The sequence below is a fragment of the Thermobia domestica genome, unplaced genomic scaffold (assembly GCF_964235325.1).
Source record: "Thermobia domestica unplaced genomic scaffold, izTheDome1.hap1.1 HAP1_SCAFFOLD_513, whole genome shotgun sequence".
Taxonomy (NCBI): domain Eukaryota; kingdom Metazoa; phylum Arthropoda; class Insecta; order Zygentoma; family Lepismatidae; genus Thermobia; species Thermobia domestica.
In genome coordinates this window covers 47,640-66,912 of record NW_027656223.1, presented here as the reverse complement: position 1 = coordinate 66,912, position 19,273 = coordinate 47,640, and the positions used below count along the sequence as shown (strand labels likewise).

At 36.4% G+C, this 19,273-nt stretch overlaps 1 protein-coding gene across 1 annotated transcript in view; it reads right to left on the bottom strand.

Annotated features, from left to right (window-relative positions):
• Window positions 1-13,317, bottom strand: part of LOC145676994 (laminin subunit alpha-1-like) — a gene marked incomplete at its 3' end in the record, with an annotated part of 76,358 nt that extends 63,041 nt beyond the window's left edge. Inside the window, exon 1 of the mRNA XM_081747711.1 lies at window positions 12,967-13,317. Coding sequence (XP_081603837.1) covers window positions 12,967-13,317 — 351 coding nt within the window. The remainder of the gene's footprint in view (window positions 1-12,966) is intronic.
• Between the last annotated feature and the right edge of the window lie 5,956 nt (window positions 13,318-19,273).

The window sequence follows — 19,273 nt, the reverse complement described above, 5'->3', positions numbered from 1 at the left end:
GAGCTATTAAATGATAAATTGTGTATATTCTATCCTCGAACAAGACTAAACTTGAAAATTACGTTTATTCAGTATATCACCATTCTGTTTCTCTTCTGTGCTCAAAACAAATCACATGCAATGGTATTTATTCTCGTAGAGATAAAAGGATTTGGACCTAAAGGGGAAATTCGCATTAAAAAAAAAAGTTACAGCCCGAACTATTAATCTAATCTAATCACTGACAGACATATATATATATACTCTCATCAGAAACACATAAAGATAACATTTATAAGATAAACTGCAATATTAAGGAAAGTTAACTGTTAAATCTATTTCTAAATGTATACATAGAACTTTTTTTTCTTTTAATGGGAAGTAAATGTAGGGATTTAAGAGATACGGTTAATTCTGACAACATAAAGTTGTATTATCTTTCACAATTTAATTTTAATTTTATTTATTTATTTTTAATGAGTTTGCATTCACTGACCTTTGTAACAAGTTTAATAATATAAATTAATTTTAATCAAATTTATTATCAAATCAATTTTATTATAAAACTAATAACTTGTGACAGTATCGCCAACTAAACACTTTACTTCACCAGACACTATCCTCCTGAAATGGTCACCAAAAATATTTTTCTATATAAACTATGTATATACCACCCAAGAGAAGCTGAAAAGTCCAATATATTTTATTATTTTTTGTGTTAGTGGTTATTGCTGATTGAAATAAGATTTAAGAAATTGTATTTTCGAATAGTGATAGATTGTATGATGGATAATAATAATAATAATAATAATAATAATAATAATAATAATAATAATAATAATAATAATAATAATAATAATAAAGAAAAGAAGGAACGGAAACGATATAGGTTAATACATTGTGTTAGTCTGGAAAAGATGGGGTAAGCTGAGTACATCAAAACTTTTAAAATTTGACGGAATAACCCATCCTTCATGGTAGATTGCTTACAAAAATGAAATTGCAAATATTGCACAATCCTACCTCTCAAATTTTCAGCACAATCATTCAAAAGTAATATACAACTTGGTTACTTTCAGCAGTGAAGCTATATGAAACGTAGTCTTACAGTTTAACCTGGGATCCGAACCACGTGAGCTCCCGCCATGGATCGAAGCCGGTCTCCCGCTCCAAAAGACACGTGCGATAAAGTAATATATAGATTAAAAAAATATTATTAATTTAGTCTATATATTTTCTTGGAACTTTCCCGAAAGATAGATATTCTTGATGCGGTATTATGTAAAATGAAGTTACTTTTAAAATCTCTGCACATGCTACGATGACATTCGAAAAGCCGAAACAAAACATTGGCCAACAGGGCATTGCTCCGAAACAAATGATGTTCCTTTCGAGGAATCAATGAAGGTCTACTACAGTACAGTAAGTAAACAGTACTGCATGTGTAGTGTGTATATATGATATATACAACTGTAAAAAGACTCCAAGAAGCTTTCTTCAGATGCAAACAAAAGGAAACAGAGTGAGACTGATCATTTTGCAGTTGCTAATTACTAAAATGACAGTGATTGCATCATTCACCAAAGAGGTTTCCACTTGAAACTGTTGTCTACTTTAAAATATAAAAGAGTGCGCATTTTCTGACACTTTACATTTAAGCTGCAATTCTATAACAAAATACCATCAACAGCTTTGGTTTTCACATACTCCATTTTGAACTGAAAATAACTTGTTATTCAATTTGTATGGAACATAAAAGCAATATTTCATCCTTACTAATACATAAAATAACGTTCCTCCTCCCTCTCTCTCTCTCTCTGTGTGTGTGTGTGTGTGTTTGTCACCAGATTTTCGCACAGAAATGAGTTAATCTAGAGTCACTAGATTGTGTACACAGATAGATTTATCTAATCGCGTAGGAAGCCGTTTCCTTTTTCGAATGCAACTTCAGGTGAGCTCGTTTGGGCAATAGTTTAAGATCTTGTTTATAAAACTCATGATATGTCAATCATAGTCTGGGTTCTAGCTGAGATCCGCCACTTCATTTAGAAGGATCAAAACTTATGCAGTGCCTGTGAGATAGGCAACCTGACTATTTTCTTGTCGACCGGGTTGTATAACGTTCAGATATTTGCATTATTTTGCGTTAACCTCATTCTTCCCGTGGAAAGAACAACGTCTGTGAAGTTGTCCCGCCCACCTAACGAATTTTCTTTTATCTACATCGTTAGTTTATCGTTAGTTTACGTTAGTTTTGCTAAAACTATCGTTAGTTTCGAAAAAATAACGATTTTATTCGAGAAATAAAGTTTCCCGCCAACTGTGAATTAGCCCGCCCATATTGAATTCTCATAAAATTCCAACCCATATCGTTAGCTTATCGTAGTTTACGTTAGTTTTGCTAAAACTATCGTTGGTTTCGCAAAAATAATGATTTTATTGAAGAAATAAAGTTTCCCGCCAACTGTGAATTAGCCAATCCATATTGAATTCCCTTAAACTTCCAAATGTAAACCCTAACAGCACATTTACATAACAGGCATACGTAAGAAGTATATAAAGCACATACTGGACACATTCTCATGTACCTGAGGGAACATGATAGGCGTATGCCTGCTTTGTAATTGTGTTTACATTTGGCGGGAACTTTTATTTCTCGAATAAAATCGTTATTTTTGCAAAACAAACGTTAATTTTAGCAAAACTAACGTAAACTAACGATAAACTAACTATAAGAGCTGCAAGTTTATGAGAATTCAATATGGGCGGGCTAATTCACAGTTGGCGGGAAATTTTATTTCTTGAATAAAATCGTTATTTTTGCGAAACTAACGATACTTTTAGCAAAACTAACGTAAACTAACGATAAACTAACGATGTGATATGAAAAACTTTTGAAATTCGTTTGTGGGTGGGGAACCGTGAAGTTGGCCTGCTCATTTATTTGTTGAATAAAAATTTTATTTTTTCGAAACTAACGATAATTTTAGCAAAACTAACGTAAACTAACGATAAACTAACGATGTGATATAAAAAACTTTTGAAATTCGTTTGTGGGCGGGGAACCGTGAAGTTGGCCTGCCCATATATTTCTCGAATAAAATCGTTATTTTTGCAAAACTAACGATAATTTTAGCAAAACTAACGTAAACTAACGATAAACTAACGATATGACTTGGAATTTTATGAGAATTCAATATGGGCGGGCTAATTCACAGTTGGCGGGAAACTTTATTTCTTGAATAAATTCGTTATTTTTGCGAAACTAACTATAGTTTTAGCAAAACTAACGTAAACTAACGATATGAGTTGGAATTTTATGAGAATTCAATATGGGCGGGCTAATTCACAGTTGGCGGGAAACTTTATTTCTTGAATAAAATCGTTATTTTTGCGAAACTAACGATAATTTTAGTAAAACTAACGTAAACTAACGATGTGATATGAAAAACTTTTGAAATTCGTTTGTGGGCGGGGAACCGTGAAGTTGGCCTGCCCATTTATTTCTCGAATAAAATCGTTTTTTTTTTTGCAAAAGTAACGATAATTTTAGCAAAACTAACGTTAACTAACGATAAACTAACGACGTAGATAAAAAAAGGAAAATTCGTTAGGTGGGCGGGACAACTTCACAGACGTGAAAGAACAGGCATGTCAGCTGACCCGACAATCGATAGGGCAATGGCGAACGCATTGCTCGTCGTTATGTATTTCAAGAATTGTTTTCCTTTCAAATATTTTGCATATCCGTGCGAAAAAGAGTATTAGTTAAATTGGCAAATCGTCTGCAAAGTTTAACACTCCATAGTGCAGGTAGCGACATTTATTAGTGTGGATATTTATAATTAGGATTAGTATTAGCGTATCGCAAAGATTAGGATGGGAGCCAGCTGTTAGTATAACTCTGGAAGAAAACGTTTTTTGACCTATGTTTAGAAGAACTTTTTTCTTTCATTTCATATAAGGAATCACCTCCCAAATTTTTTCGGTGGAGTTACCTACCACCCTGTATATTATATATATCGGGTCGGATCCAGGATTTTCTGAGGGGGTGCACCAACGATGCCGACTTTCCAAAATTTATGTGGGTGCATATCAATGGCGGGACGTGTTATATATTTTCAGGGGAGTCTCGTTTTTTATAATGCATTTCCTTTTAGTTAAAATCTTTTATGAACACTGTCATGAAGGGTTGTGTTGATTCTATTCACAATATACATATTCTTGTAGTTCCATTTTTCTTCTGGAGCAGCCATTGAGCAGGGGCGGATCCAGAGGGGGGCGATCGGGGCGATCGCCCCCCCACACAAGAGGAAACTTTCTTATTTTATATATAAATAAACCCATCCATAACAAGTTTGGAGCTCTTAAAAGTAGCAGTATTACCGCCGACCGCCCCCCCAGACGTCCGTCCTGGATCCGCCCCTGCCATTGAGTAGACCAGAGACAGACAAGGAAGGAGTGGGTGTGTTGTTTGGTTGTTTTGCACAAACACATTTGAAACAATTATGTTTTAGAGGTTAGAAATTTTAACTTCCATCTCAATGTTTTAATTGTTTATTTTTTGATAATGGCTAATGAGAAATATTTATGTTATTTTGTTTCTATCAAATTAAAAATCTTGTGGGTCTTCCGCACCCATAAGATTATTCGTGTGGGTGTGGGAGCTCCGAAGCACCCACGTAGTCGGCGCGCATCGGGTGCACCATAACTACCAAATAAATAAATAAATAAATAAATAAATAAATAAATACGTCTCATTGAAATTCTTCAAAGTGGCATGTAACAATATTCTTTACACCTGACAACGCTAATACATATGATATATAGGTGTAGAACGGACGGGGGGGGAGAGGGGATTTAAAGTGGGTTTGTAAGTGATATGCAGATAAAATTGTTCTCTCTTCCTGGATTCTGTTTTGTTTCCTATTTGACAAATATTATATTGCTTCGCTTGGTGAATACTTTTTCCTCAACCTTCAGAAAATTGACTTAGACTAATGCTTTTGTAAAACTCCTCTTTCTTTTAAATCACAAACGGAAAAATGATGGCAGAAAGTTTCGGAAAAGTTTGCTATTGTCACTGCTAGCTTCTTATTTTAGATACTGTATATTTACAACGAAGGGGGGGGTGCACCCTCCTAAATCCGGCCTTTTATATATATATAATTACGGAAATTAAGACAACGCTTTTTATGTATAAACTCTGTCTGCTTTTATTTGTTCTCTCTCAATTTGATAAAAGAACATCATACTCAGTTTTGAAACATACTGATGTGGCAACGTGTCATATTATAATTAAAATATAATCGATGTTCTAAATAATAACGCATGCAATTTTTATATTTAATAATCAAATTTAACTTCAGCAATATTAAAATTATAAATAATGCAAACTCATTTTGAAAAACCAAGGAATATTTAAATAGATTTGAAGAAGAAATCAATAAAATCAAAGCATTAAAATTACGATTGATTTCAAAGAAAACAAAAAGTAGTTCCCCTTATAAATCAATGGAATAAAAGAAAGATGGAGGAAGTGCACAACACCATTAAGAATAAGCTTTTAAACAGCGTGAATCTATATAAATAACGTCTTAGAACTACTTAAAAAGAAAAAAAACTTATTTTATGAACGGAGCTTTTAACTTTTACCTTCTTAAAAATGGAAAACACTTCTTTCACTACCCCATTCTAATAAAACCTTCCCTCTATTTTCTTTGTCTTCTGCTAAGTCATAAAACCAAAAACATTGAATCTTTATCAAGTCATTATCAGTCGTCTCTTGAAAGGAAAAAAAAAACAACATAAAAGATCCATCCATATCTACCTATATAAAAAAGGAAATGTATATTAGGTTGATTTCTTTTTCTTTATGTGATGTTTTCAAACCACAGCATGATTCGTACGACACGTCTTTGCTTTCTACAACTAGTCTTGATTCGATATTACGAAGCCCGCCCCTTCAATGACGTTTTCTGTCTTCGGAGTGAATAAATAAATAAATAAATAAATAAATAAATAAATAAATAAATAGTGAAAGAAATTCTTCTTCGTGAAAAGTTCAATTATTACGTAGAAGCAGGCTTTTATACGATGAGCTAGGACAGAGAGAATAGATGTGCAAAGAAGGAAAGAGGTAGGTGGAATGAAATGAAATAAGCGATGCCAGTGTATGATTAGAAAAGAAATTACAGGCAGTGTGTCACTAAAACCATCGAGAACGTCTTGTTTGTATAACCACTTTTCTAAAGACGCTATCTTTCGTGTCTTCTCCTAGCTCCCTCTGTGTTATTTACTGAAAAATCTAGCAGCAACGGAGTATCCAGTTGGAAACGGCTCCTAGAAATTGAAATGAAATGAAATTTTTGAGTTTTACGTCCGACGGTTATGCCGGTTAGGATAAAGGAGACGGTGATGATGAGAGATGAATGAATGGTGAAATGAAGAAAGTGGGAGAAAACGGGAGAACCCTGAGAAAACTCACGCGCACGGTGTTTGTCCACCAGAAAGTTCACTTGGCGGAAGCAGGATTTGAACCCGAGACCCCAAGCACCAGATGTGAACGCTCTACCACTAAGCCACCGCGGCCCCGGCTCCTATAAATTATTAAATGTCATACGTCCATATAGTTTGTACTGTTGTGGTAGAATTCAAAGATAGTGGGAACAAAGTAATCGAAATCTTGAACGTCCCACAGATACACTCTGTAAAATAAACTAAAGAGACGGGTGATTAATGAAAGTAAGTTATTATGAAAGAATTGGTATTTTTAAACTCGTGAACCTGGCTCTCGGGCACAATCAGCGTAAAGTTCAATAACAGAGAGCGACCCCGTGTGAGCACTATCCCATAAGTGGATAGCGAGCGTGAGCCCCAATGAGGTTAGTGAGTGCAAGACCCATTAAAAACCACGAGCGTGGGCATTATTGGGCATAGCGAGACTAAGCGCAAGACCCATTACAAACAAAGAGCGTGGGCATTATTAAGCACAGTGAGATCCATAAAAAGCATTGAGGCGGGCACTATTGAGCACAGCGAGACCCATTAAATATATTGAGATCGAGTTCGCGAGCCGAAGTGAGTTTCGACTCAAAAATTACCATTTCTAGACTGAAAAATACAAGAAAAAATGAAAAAACCCGGGTTCGATTCCCGTACGAGAGCTTTGAAAAACTTTGAGCGCATTAAGTTGGTTCAGATTCTGCAAGTCCACGTCTCATATAGTTTCAGCGTTGAAAGGAATGCTAAATTCCAATCCAAGCAACCAACCAAGACACCTTGAAACCTTCGAATTTAATAGCTTTATTGTTCTCTTTATATCCGATAGATATTGAGAAGAGGAAAATACAGAGTCTTATACAGTAATGGACAAACTACGGCAAGCGGGCCAGATGCGGCCCTCAGAAAGCTACGGCCTGCGACATGATCCGTAGTCTGACGAATGAGGAGAAAAATTAAGTTTATTTCGAAACAGACTAACAGTTGAAATGAACATTTAACTTCTACTTTTGAGAAGCAACGCATCCCAGTTAGAATCAGATAATGAAAAATTTTAATAATTAATACGGCTTACTATTACAAGAATTTTGTAAAATGCACTTTTTTTTTATTAAATTATATTGGCCTGAATAATTTCTTTTCTATTTTCTTCAAGCCTGTTCTTTACAAGTCTGTCCTTCGCTGGTCTAATGAATAAAATTTAAAATACTACGTAGAAAATAAATAGTCTAATGAATATAATTAACAACATTAGAATTTAGAAAAAAGCTGTACAACTTAAAACAGCAAGAAAAATACATTAGATTTATACATCAATCCAAACTCACGACAACTTTTTTTCTATGACTGAATGTAATTATTTTACATCAATATGATTTAACAATGTCACGCAGTATTTACATAATAAAATTAAGATTAATTACTGCCTAGAAGCAACGCAACGTAAAAGCTTTAGGAAGTACGTACATTAAAACACACACAGGAAGGAATCAATCTAAATTTAATACGCTTATCGACATAAACATATATTATTTATTCTTGATTACAGTAATTACGAAGAGAAACAAGCTGTCAATCTCAGCTACGAAACAAAAAAATAAAGGAAGTCTAACTATATCTTTACAAAGTCATTAGGGAAACAGGCATATCTTTCTTGCCAGGATCTTCGTACACGGTTTTGTTCTTGTATGACTTACACGTCTGGTTCTTTTATATGAACTGACACACGTACTTATTTATGTCAGCAATTACCAATGCTTTATGTTGTTTGTTTTTGTTGAGCAAAATTAAATTACGGCTATCTGCATATACGTTACGGCTATATATATTCATTTATTAAAATACTGTATACGTCTAATTGCGATACAGTTGGGCCGTAATAAGTCGGTAATAGAGCCCTCAGCTCAGGTGCATAGAGTCCCTGGCTCAATTCTCACCTCCTCCAAGTGGATTTTGCGGTGGACAAACACCATGTGGTTTATTATCATCATCACCATTCCCCTTAGCTTAATGGCATAATCATGGAACATTAAACTAAAACAAAATTGTAGTAATATTTCTTTCTCTCCTTCAAATATGTATTTTCAGTTAAGTGGAGTTGCATGGTTTGCATTCTTATCAAACACCGAGGTTATGACGGATAGGACATGCTATTAACGTTGGCCTCGAATTAAGGCCGGGATTTCAATTTACTGCAGGTTGGAGAACATGCATATGACCATGTGTGATGAGCTCTCACCGTATAAACCGTTCTCTTCACACTATTTCGCTTCCACGAAAGTTGCATTGCAGCACGATCCCACCGGGCCTGGTCTTTCAGCTTTTCATGTTATGCTCTAACAGTACATCATATCGTAAACATTATGTGTTACTATGTTACTTCACTTTCAATCTATTTATTAAAATGCTACAATAGATTGAAGCTCCTTTTTTCTTTTTCTTTTCTTTTCTTTTTTTCTTTTTTTTTGAAAGGAGAAGAGAAAAATGGCTTCTTATATGGATGATGTGTTTCTGAAAATTTATTACTTCTCCAGCCTCTCAGAGGGTAACGCCCTCTCTTTGGCATGCGTTTCTAAACAAAATATAATTTGGAAATAATTTGTTGGGCTAAGGGAAGTTTGGGTATTGTCATGAATTGAGAAAGGAAGTTATATCATCATTTTATTTTCCTTTTTTTATTTTGACTAAACATATCTTTATTATAAGATACACAAGAAGAGTCAGTGCAATGGAGGTGCGAAAAGTGAAATATAAATATAAAGTGAATTATAAATGTAAAGTAAGAAAAGGATAAATACTGTATTATATGATAACTTGTCGTGTGAAGAATGAAATATAAATTGAAAAGTAAGTGCAAATGTGCGATAAGACCAAAACTGTGAGAATTGTGGCGGTGAGTAAAAACAAAAGATAATGATGATGTAAAATGAGATGAAGTGCCATCACATCACAAACACAAAGAAGTTAGTCAGACAGATGTACGTTAAATCTTCTGTCCCGGGGCGACTCGGGACTAATGATCACAGGGGAAGCCCTTGTTAGTTGTGTGCTAAGATGGAAAAACATGAGGAATATGAGCATGAATGATATAAATGGCATAGATGTCGCGTTCTGCTACTGTGAGGTTTGCATGGTGGACATATAAGGAAATGAGTATATTCAAAGGGGTATGCTTGTAACGATATGCGGCATCAGTGAGAGCATCAGTTCGAAGAATATCCAAGAAAAGTGCATGACCCGTTTCAATGCGAGACGTAATGTACCGATTACGAAGTTAAGCAATATGCTTTGTGATCTTCGGAAAGTTGATGTATTCATACGTGAGCCATGTAGGATACGGAAGTTTAAGTCGGTGGGCTAGTCAAATAGCATGACGTTCCAATGTACAAAGTTTTTCGTAGAAGGAAGCAGAGGCATTGCACAAGGCAGTATGTCCAAAGGTGAGGATAGGACGGAGAAACATCTTGTAAGTATGGAGTAGAACATCGGGTTGGAGGCCTCACGTGTGAGACGACGTAAGAGATTTAAACGAATAGTCGCCTTAGTTTTGAGTTTTTGCAGGTGTGCACTCCAAGTCAGTTTGGAATAAAAAACAACGCCCAAGTACGTAGCAGAGGTGGTAGTGCGTATTTGGTATCCATCAACATTTATTCGTAAGAGTTTCGGGTTACGGTAGACTCTGGAACATCTATTAGGTGGTATGAACACCAGTGCTTTCGTTTTGTCGTTGTTAATGGTTAAATGCCATTTCTTGCACCAAGTGATGAAATTATCCAGAGTTGCTTGTAGTACAGCGCTGATTTGATGGATAGTGTTACCAAGTGCAAGAAAAGCTGTGTCGTCTGCATATTGGACAATAAAGACATTACGTGGTACTTGATGAAATGTCAGAAGCATAAAGAATATACAATAATGGACTTAGTTCCGACCCCTGTGGAACTCCAGTAAGCGGAAATATTGGCCGGGAAAGTGCTTTACCAACTGTGACATATGCAATGCGATTTGTAATGAACGAGTAAATGAGCCTGAGATAGCATGTGGGAAATTTGAATGATTGTAATTTTTTAATAAGACCATAGTGCCATACCTTATCGAAAGCCTTTTTCAAATCCATAAGAATGAGGCATGATGGAAACCCTTTGTTAAACTGATTTGTAATTATGGTGCTGAGACGAAGAAGCTGGTCATTTATGGAGAATCGAGGCCGAAAACCTGCTTGATGGATAGGCAGTAGAATAGTAGTTTCAAGAAACTTATGAAGGAAACAGACAAGATAGACAGTCGAGATTTTTTCCAGAATCTTGCTTAATACTGATGTGAGTTGGATTGGTCTGTAAGAACAAATAGAATGAGCAGACTTATTCGGTTTAGGAAACATACAAATTTTAGAGACTTTCCAGTCAGAAGGATAGAATCCAGTTTGAAGTATGAAATTATATATTGTTGTCAATATCAGTAGAAATGAGTATGGTGCTTCTTTTATGTGTCTATAAGAGATGTTGTCAATCCCAGGTGTTGTGTTTCTTTTCTGTTTTAGAGCCAATTGGAGTTCGTTGGTAGTAATAGGTGCACTGAATGAGTGTTCCGGGCCAATGACATGTTCTGTGGAAGGTTGTAGAGCAGGAATACAAGACAGATCTTTCCGTTCAGAGCATTTCGAGGCAGCTGTTGGCGTAAAAACGGTCTGTAGTTGTGTAGCAAAGGCGTTGGCTTTTTTTTTCGTCAGAAGAAAGAGGAATGTCATCTGCAACTAACGGGTAGATTATCGTGGTGGTCTTGCCAGTAAGTTGATGAAATCGCTTCCAGTAGCGAGAAGGGTGTGCTTCCTCGGATAAGGTGTTACAGGTCTTGATCCAATTACGGCGTTTATAAGCGACAAGATAGTTATGAACAGCTCTTTGCCATTGTCGATGTTGATGAAGACATGCATCATTCCCAGTTCGATAATATTCTCGAAGATGCTGTCGGGTTTTCTGGATGAGCGTAAGATATGTCGGTGGTAAAGCCGGTTTGTGGGGATGCACTTGTTGCATCGGGATATTCTGATGGGCACCGATTTGAATTGCCGTAGTAATAGCCGCAAGACAGGTAGTAAGTTCGGTTTCAGTAGTTGGAGGCGTGATACTAGAAAGCGAATGTTCCAGATCTTCCCGAAAATTAGCCCAGTTCGCCTTATCATACCTCGGAACCCGACGAGGTGTAAGTATAGGGCGTGGGTTTTTTCCCTCTTTTTTCTGTCCAACTATCCATCCAGTCTATTGACATTAACTGGATGGTGATCACTACCAATGGAATCTAGAACTGCAAACTGACAGTGAGTAAGAAGATTGATAGAGGGGATGACAACATCTGGTGTAGTCTGGCTGATAGGTTTGGTGTGTGCAGGAAGAACATGAAGATAAAGCTGAAGATTATTAGTTGTGTACTCCTGACTCTGTTTTTTCGCGATCACTGCGACTATGGATATTAATATCCGCCATGGTAAGAATATTTCGATGGTTAGTGGCTATGTAGCGAAAATGTTCTAATGGTATAGGTTGACGTGATCGAATGTATATCGTACTGAAATTGATTATGATCGATGGAAAGTATAGAGTGACTAACAGGTATTCCGGGAGATGCCCTAAGGCTTGCGGAGTATATGTCCGAACTGAATATTTTGGAAAATATCCGATTGCAACTCCCACTTGGGCACGAGCAGCTTGATCTTGAAAGTCGCAGCGTTGTAATTGATATCCAGGGATACGAGCGCACATGTTCGGTTTCAAGGCGGTTTCGTTTAGAGCAAAAGCACTAATATGCTCCTCTAATAACAGAGTTTCAAGTAATAGTTTATGTTGCGTAAAGGATCGAATATTGACAAATAGAAAACTAATCCTCATTATGAAGAAAATGGTGTATATGGTGTTAAACCGTGGTTTCCAGCGATCCAATATGAAACTGAACATAATTATTAGAATAAGTGGCATGAAGATTAATGTTAAAAAGTGATTTGGCTGCAGAAATGATATATTGTATAATATGAGCTCGCTGAAACGGAAATATGTTTTGTAACACTAGACTAACATAATGTATGAGATCTTCAACTGTGAGCGAGAGTAATACTGATTGTGTAGGTGGTGTAGTTTTGTCTGCCGTTTTCAATGGAACAGTAAGTTCTGGATGCTCAGGCGTAGGTGCTGACTTAGCCTTACACCGATAGCTATATGTGGGGTGAAGCCCACTGCCACATGTATTGCATTTAGGTGGTTCATTTAAGTTGGGACAAGTTTTGGTTTAATGAAGGCTGGAGCAGTAACCACATTTAGATTGATTACGGCAATTGCCCGTAGTGTGGTTGTTGTATAACTGACACTTTTTGCAACGGATTGGTAGCGGACCCTGAGTTTTAGATGGTTCGACGCGATGAATTTTCTTATAGATAGGTTCTCCAAATAATCTAAGAAGATAGTCGATAGTATCTTGCCACTGCAATAGAATTCTTACCATATACGTAGGACCAGTATTATTGCAAATGTGAATACATTTATCCACTGAAATTCCTTCTTGTGCTAATTCCTCTTGAATTTCGGAGTCAGTTAGATCGAGAGAGACACCCCTGATGACTACCGACAAAAACAGCGGTTTTCTAGGAGGTGGTTGTTGTTTCGGTTGCTTGTCCGTGAGTTTCGTGAGTTTAGCGTTCTTACCAAAAATTTCATAAGAAGCTTTCTTACGGATTGTGATACCAAAATTTGGATCATTAGATTTTAAGTTGTAGCCATTTTTGGTTTTAACGATTTGAACTAGGGTGTCTCTAACACGAGGAACATACTTAGCAATTTGTGGAAATATCATTTTAGGGTTTGTATACTTAGTGTCATAATCAGTAAGTATGAAATGGAAGAGAGGAGTGTGATTTGATGATACTGCAGAAGATACGCCTGTATTTTGTCATTCAATTGATAAGTGTCTATCTCTTTATGAGTGTCTACCTCGAGATGCACTGATCGGTCCATGGCCCCAAGAAAAATGCCGAGTGCGAGTAGATGGTTGTGCTACTGAAGTGCTGGGTATTGAAGGAGATAAAGATGGTAAGCCCGAATGTCTGCCAAGATTCATCTGTCCACTGGTGTTGCCTGAGTCCACCACGTGGTCTAGGGCAGATGCCCAAATGAAGATAAAGATGAAAGAAAGTATGATAAGATGAGGTTCAAAAACCAAGCTGCCCTCCGAAAGTGAAAACTTTCTCAACCCTCTAAGTGCAGTACGTGTGCTTTGCTCACAAATGCGTATTGCTACACTTGATCCTCGCTCGCACATTAACTCACACAAGAGAGGTTAGGTCTCTTGATTCAGTGAGTTAGAAACTTTTTTTTGCAAGGTTAAAACGGTCAAGGAGTACACCCTTTCTTCGGGAAGGGCATGAAGGGAAAGTAAGGGGATAGTTGATAAAGGTGAGGGCTAAGTGCTTTAAATTTTATTTTTATTTCCAGTTCATTTTATTTTGGGGTTTGCATTTATTCATGTAGTTGGGTTTTCGTATTCTTTATTTCTTTATTCAGGACATCCATTTCATATACCGTACTATGCAAATATGGAGGGCATCATTTAGGTATCTATAAGCAGCGAGAAATTGAAGCTAGGAGTTCATTCACGGGATAATGAGATGATAGATGAATGCAGTGCAATTGGACGAGACAAACACAGGGAAGATGTTAGTATAGACAAATGTAGGGTGAGCTTCTGCTCTCTGGCAACTCAGAACTGATGAGCACAGATGAGCCTCTGGAACCACAATGATGAGTACTAGTGCAAAGATGGGTAAATGTGCCGTGACAAATGGTCAGGGTGGTAGATGGCAAAATCTGGTTTAGTAGGATTGTTGTCATCAAGGGTGTTGGAGTACAATGTGAGATGTTGAAGAGGGGTATCAAGATATTGAGAAGGTGTGTCTAGCAGGATGTCTATATGGATAGCGTCAAGAATTAGGGGATTACCTGATTGAATGCCTTTGGTTATGTACTTGCAGAGTGTTTGTTCGAGATGTTGAAGAATGGTAGGAAAAGTAATTCTCTCGTAGAGTAGTGCTGTAGGGGACGGAAGGCGAATGCGAAAAGCTAGTCGAAAAGTGGCGTTCAATGATTTCTAGTCGTTCATACAGTTGTGCTGGGACAGATATCTATGCAGTATGGCCATGAGTGAGCGCCGGTCGGAGAAACGATTTGTATGTTGTAAGAACAGTTTGGGTATGGAGGCCCCATGAGGTATCTACTAAGCTTTTCCGTAATGCTAGCTGTTTAGTGGCTTGAGTTTGGATCTTCTGCAAATGGGATTCCCAAGTCAGTTTACTATCGAAGATCACTCCGAGATATTTAACGTGGGAAGTTGGCAATAGGGGAGTGCCTTGAACTGAAAGACGTAGCAGATTAGGATTTCGACGGATTTTGGAGAGACGTTTTTGAATAATGAGGGTTTGGGTTTTCGAGGCATTGACGTAGAGCTTCCATATGTCACACCAGTTGATAAAAGCATCTATGGCTGGTTGTAGAGTGTGATTAATATGTTGAGTAGATTTTCCAAGAGCCAAAAAAGCGGTATCGCCAGCATATTGAAATAAGTGAATATTCGCCGGTAGGGGTGGCATATCGGTTACATAAAGTATATATAGTAACGGAGAGAGAACAGAGCCTTGAGGTGCTCCATTTTGTAGAAATATAGGGTGAGATATGGTAGAATTTATGAGGATGTATGCGAGTCTATTGGTAAGGAAGGAATGTATAAGGCGGACATAACTAGTGGGTAAGTGAAATTTGTGAAGTTTATAAAGCAACCCTTGATGCCATACTCTATCAAACGCTTTTTCTAAGTCGAACAGTAGAAGACAAGATGGGTGAGAAGAATTATAATGATTGGTGATGGTGTTACTGAGGCGAAGTAATTGGTCATTCAGACTAATGCCAGGGCGAAAGCCTGCTTGGTGATTAGGAATGAGATTACGATCTGTGAGATGAGCATGGAGACGTGTAACAAGATTTTAAAAAATACTAAGGCAAGAGGTCAGTTGGATAGGTCTATATGAGGAAACACCATGAACTGTTTTGTCGGTCTTAATGAATAGAAGGACCTAGAAGACTTCCCGATCAGGTGGGTAGAAGCCGGTTCGTAATATGAAGGTGTAGATAGATGCTAGGATCTGTAGAAATACTTGGGGAGCCGCCTTGATGAGCTTATACGTGATAGAGTCAAAGCCCGGTGCTGTTGAGCGCTTTCGATGGATGATCGCTTGGATATCTGCCGGAAGAATTTCAGAGGTTAGGTTATTATCAGGTTCCAAAATATGTGTACAGTCGGGTTGGAGAAATCGGTTATGTGTTAGCAACCCCTGAGCTCCAACCTATAACTTTGGCTTTCAAATCTTCATTTACGGTTATATGTAATTTCACGTTTAACAGACAAACATTTTAAGTGTGTATACTTTAAATAAGTTACTTAAATAGATCTTTTTTCATAAAGTTAATGATTTAAACATGTTGTTCAAAGCCTTTGTATTTTAATAAGCCTTCTCCAAAATCAATGCAAATGAATCGTGCTGCCATCTTTGGAGTTCTTTTAGACTATATGTTTGTGGACGTTTGTATGTTTGTGGCCAATCTTTTCGACAATGAGATCTCGGAAACTACAGGCTCTAGAAAGATGACGTTTTCACTGATAGATTGCAAATTTCATGTAGATTGTCCAGTTCTAATTGAATATTTAAAAACATGGCCATTATTTCTTTATTACATTTTTACGGGTATACTGGAAGTGTTGAAATTAAAAAAAAGCATCATATCCTACCTAGTACACATTCCAACACCACATAGTTGTATATTGGGGTTGTATATGTCTCAGGCGTTTGTTTCATGGCGAAATAGTAATGAAAAAGGATAACCATTTCTCCAGTCTAATATGAATCTTTATTTTTGGAGTGTTTTGCCCAATGAACACCATATATAACTGGCATTATAATTAATTGTATATGTAATGTATTTGCTTATTACATACTGCATGCAAGAAGAAAGAATACACTTATCATACACGAATTAGAAACTTCAACCGGAAGTAGGCTCAAATCTTGCAAACGGTCCGAGATATTGAAAAAAATAATCGAAAAAAATATCCCCTTTATAGTATGATTTGCCGATTTTTATCACGATGTCTTTAACTTTTGTAAAGGGACATGTACAGATGAGGTGAGGAATGGCAAGGAGATTCATGCTCATATGCGAATGATGCGCTGTGTAGAGAGCGCAGGTTCAGCTAGTCTATATATTAAAATGCTAGTTTTATATGTTTGTGGTAAAGAAAAGTTTATATGTTGGTCTCGAATCCTTTCGACAATGAGATCTCGAAAACCACAAGAGCTAGAAACGTGTCTTTCTTACTAGTCGATTTCAAATTTTGTGTAGATTATCCGTTCTAATTGAATATTAAAAAAACATGGCCGTTATTTTTTATTACATTTTATAGAGGTACCCTGGAAATGTTGAAATTTTTAAAATCTAAAGCATCATACCCTACCAGTTATACATTCCAACACCACATAATTGTATACGGGAGTAGTATATCTCTCAGGTGTTTGTTTCATGGCCAAATGATAATGAAAAACGAAAGATTACTATTTCTACAGTCTAAGATGAATCTTTATTGTTTGGAGTGTTTTGCTCAATGAGCACCACATTTCATTGACATTATAATTAATTGTGTGTATAATGTATTTGCTTATTACATACTGCGTGAAAGAAGAAAGACAGCACTGATCATACATGAATCACTGATCATCTATGAACACTGATCATAGAAACTCCAACCAGAAGTAGGCTCAAATCTTGCAACGGTGTGAAGTATTGAAAAAATTATCGAAAAAGTCCCCTCCCCCCTTTATGATACCCCTTGCTGACTTCTATCAAGACATCGTTCATTTGTGTCTGATAATGGACAGTTTCAGCTAGTAAATTAAGAAATTTCTTTGTAATATTATTCATTATTAACCTTTTTCCGTCTACAACTTAAGTTAACTTACGTAAGAATTAACTTATCAATAGAAAACCTTGTAATCATTCCAGTTTTCTCTCTTCTTATCTTACAATATATTTTTCTCAGTTAATTTCTTCTCAAATACCTACATTTGTTTCTTATTCTTGATAATTAGTTTTCCAACAATGTTCTTTTCTCAATCATTTCTTCCAACACTTCCTCATGTTCCTTTTCCGATCACTAATATTTCCTCCATTCCTCTTCCCCATCCTTAGACAATGCAAAGAAAATACTATATACTAGTATTCTATGATTGGTACAACATTTTAATAACAATATTAAAAAAAATTGGGATGGGATTAATAACAGCTGGGTGGTAGAATTTGTAATGCTGATGTAAGTATATTATACACTGTAAAAAATGAGGTGTTGAAACAACACAAAATGACTACCACTTTAGCGTATTACTTGTGTGTTAATTCATCACCAAGCACATCGCCTTGCGAGCATATCACAAATAACTGGTCACTACCTGAGAGAATTTGCATTGGTATTTATCGTTTAATATGAGCAAAGTTTTGCGAAATATATTTGGCACTTATGCCAAGTAATGAATAATGTACTATGTTTTCTGTAATCTGTTACAATAATATTGTTGTAAACTTGTGAATCGTCTGACAACAGGTACATAGGGAACAGTCCTGCCATCTTCTGTTTATAAGTGCTAAGACACAAGAATGACAGATAAAGAAAATAGACCGAAGCACAGTTGTCTGTGTAACTGTTGTAAGATGATTCACAGGTTTACAACAATATTATTGTGACCGATTACAGAAAACATAAACTGTTATTAGTTACTTGCCACGAAAGTGAAATATATTTCGCAAAGCTTTGCTCATACCAAACAATGAAAAACAATGCAAATACTCACAGCCAGTAACAAGGTGTTTCTGATATGCTCTGAAGGCGATGTGCTTGGTGTTGAATTGACACACAAGTAACACGCCAAAGTGGTAGTCATTTTGTTGTTTGAACATCCCATTTTTTGCTGTGTAGAATTACACAGACAGCAATGGAAGTTATTGACTAGAGTAATGACACCGTAGTGTGTCTGATATGAAGGTTGTTCAGCGGAAGCTATTATTGTAGACATTATGTGGTAGTAGTTGACGTAAGTCAAGAAATAATATGTTTAATTAAAAAAAAATCATATGCATAATGAAAGTTGTTCGGCGTAAGAAGTTTTGTTTTGAAATGGAGTAAAGTTGCTGCTTTTAAGTTTAATAAATATGCCCTTTAAGCTAAAAGGGGATGGTTATTAATGAAAGTGAATGATTATGAAATAATATGGAAGAATGATACGAAGAAAACGAAAAAAACTCTAGAAAATTCATGGGCATACGGGGTTTGTTCACCACAAACTCACTTTGCCTGGGATCGACCAAGGAAACACTCGTACTAGAGCTGATCGCTCTACTATTAAGCCATTCTAAGTTAAGGTGTAAGTATATGATGATATATAGCGTCTATAAGTTATAATAATATACGACAAAATCAAGATACATAATATATGGATAGTACTTGTGGATAATGTTTAATATATATACAGGGTGTCAAAAAATTCCACCGACAAACTTTGGGAGGTAAATCCTCTCATACGAAGAAACAAAAACTCTTAGTAAACATGTGTCCGGAAACGCGTTGTTTCGGAGATATAAGGCGCCGAAACCGTGGAAAATGAATCTTCAAACGCGTATATTTCAGAAACTATTCAACGTAGAGGGTGCGGTTAAAA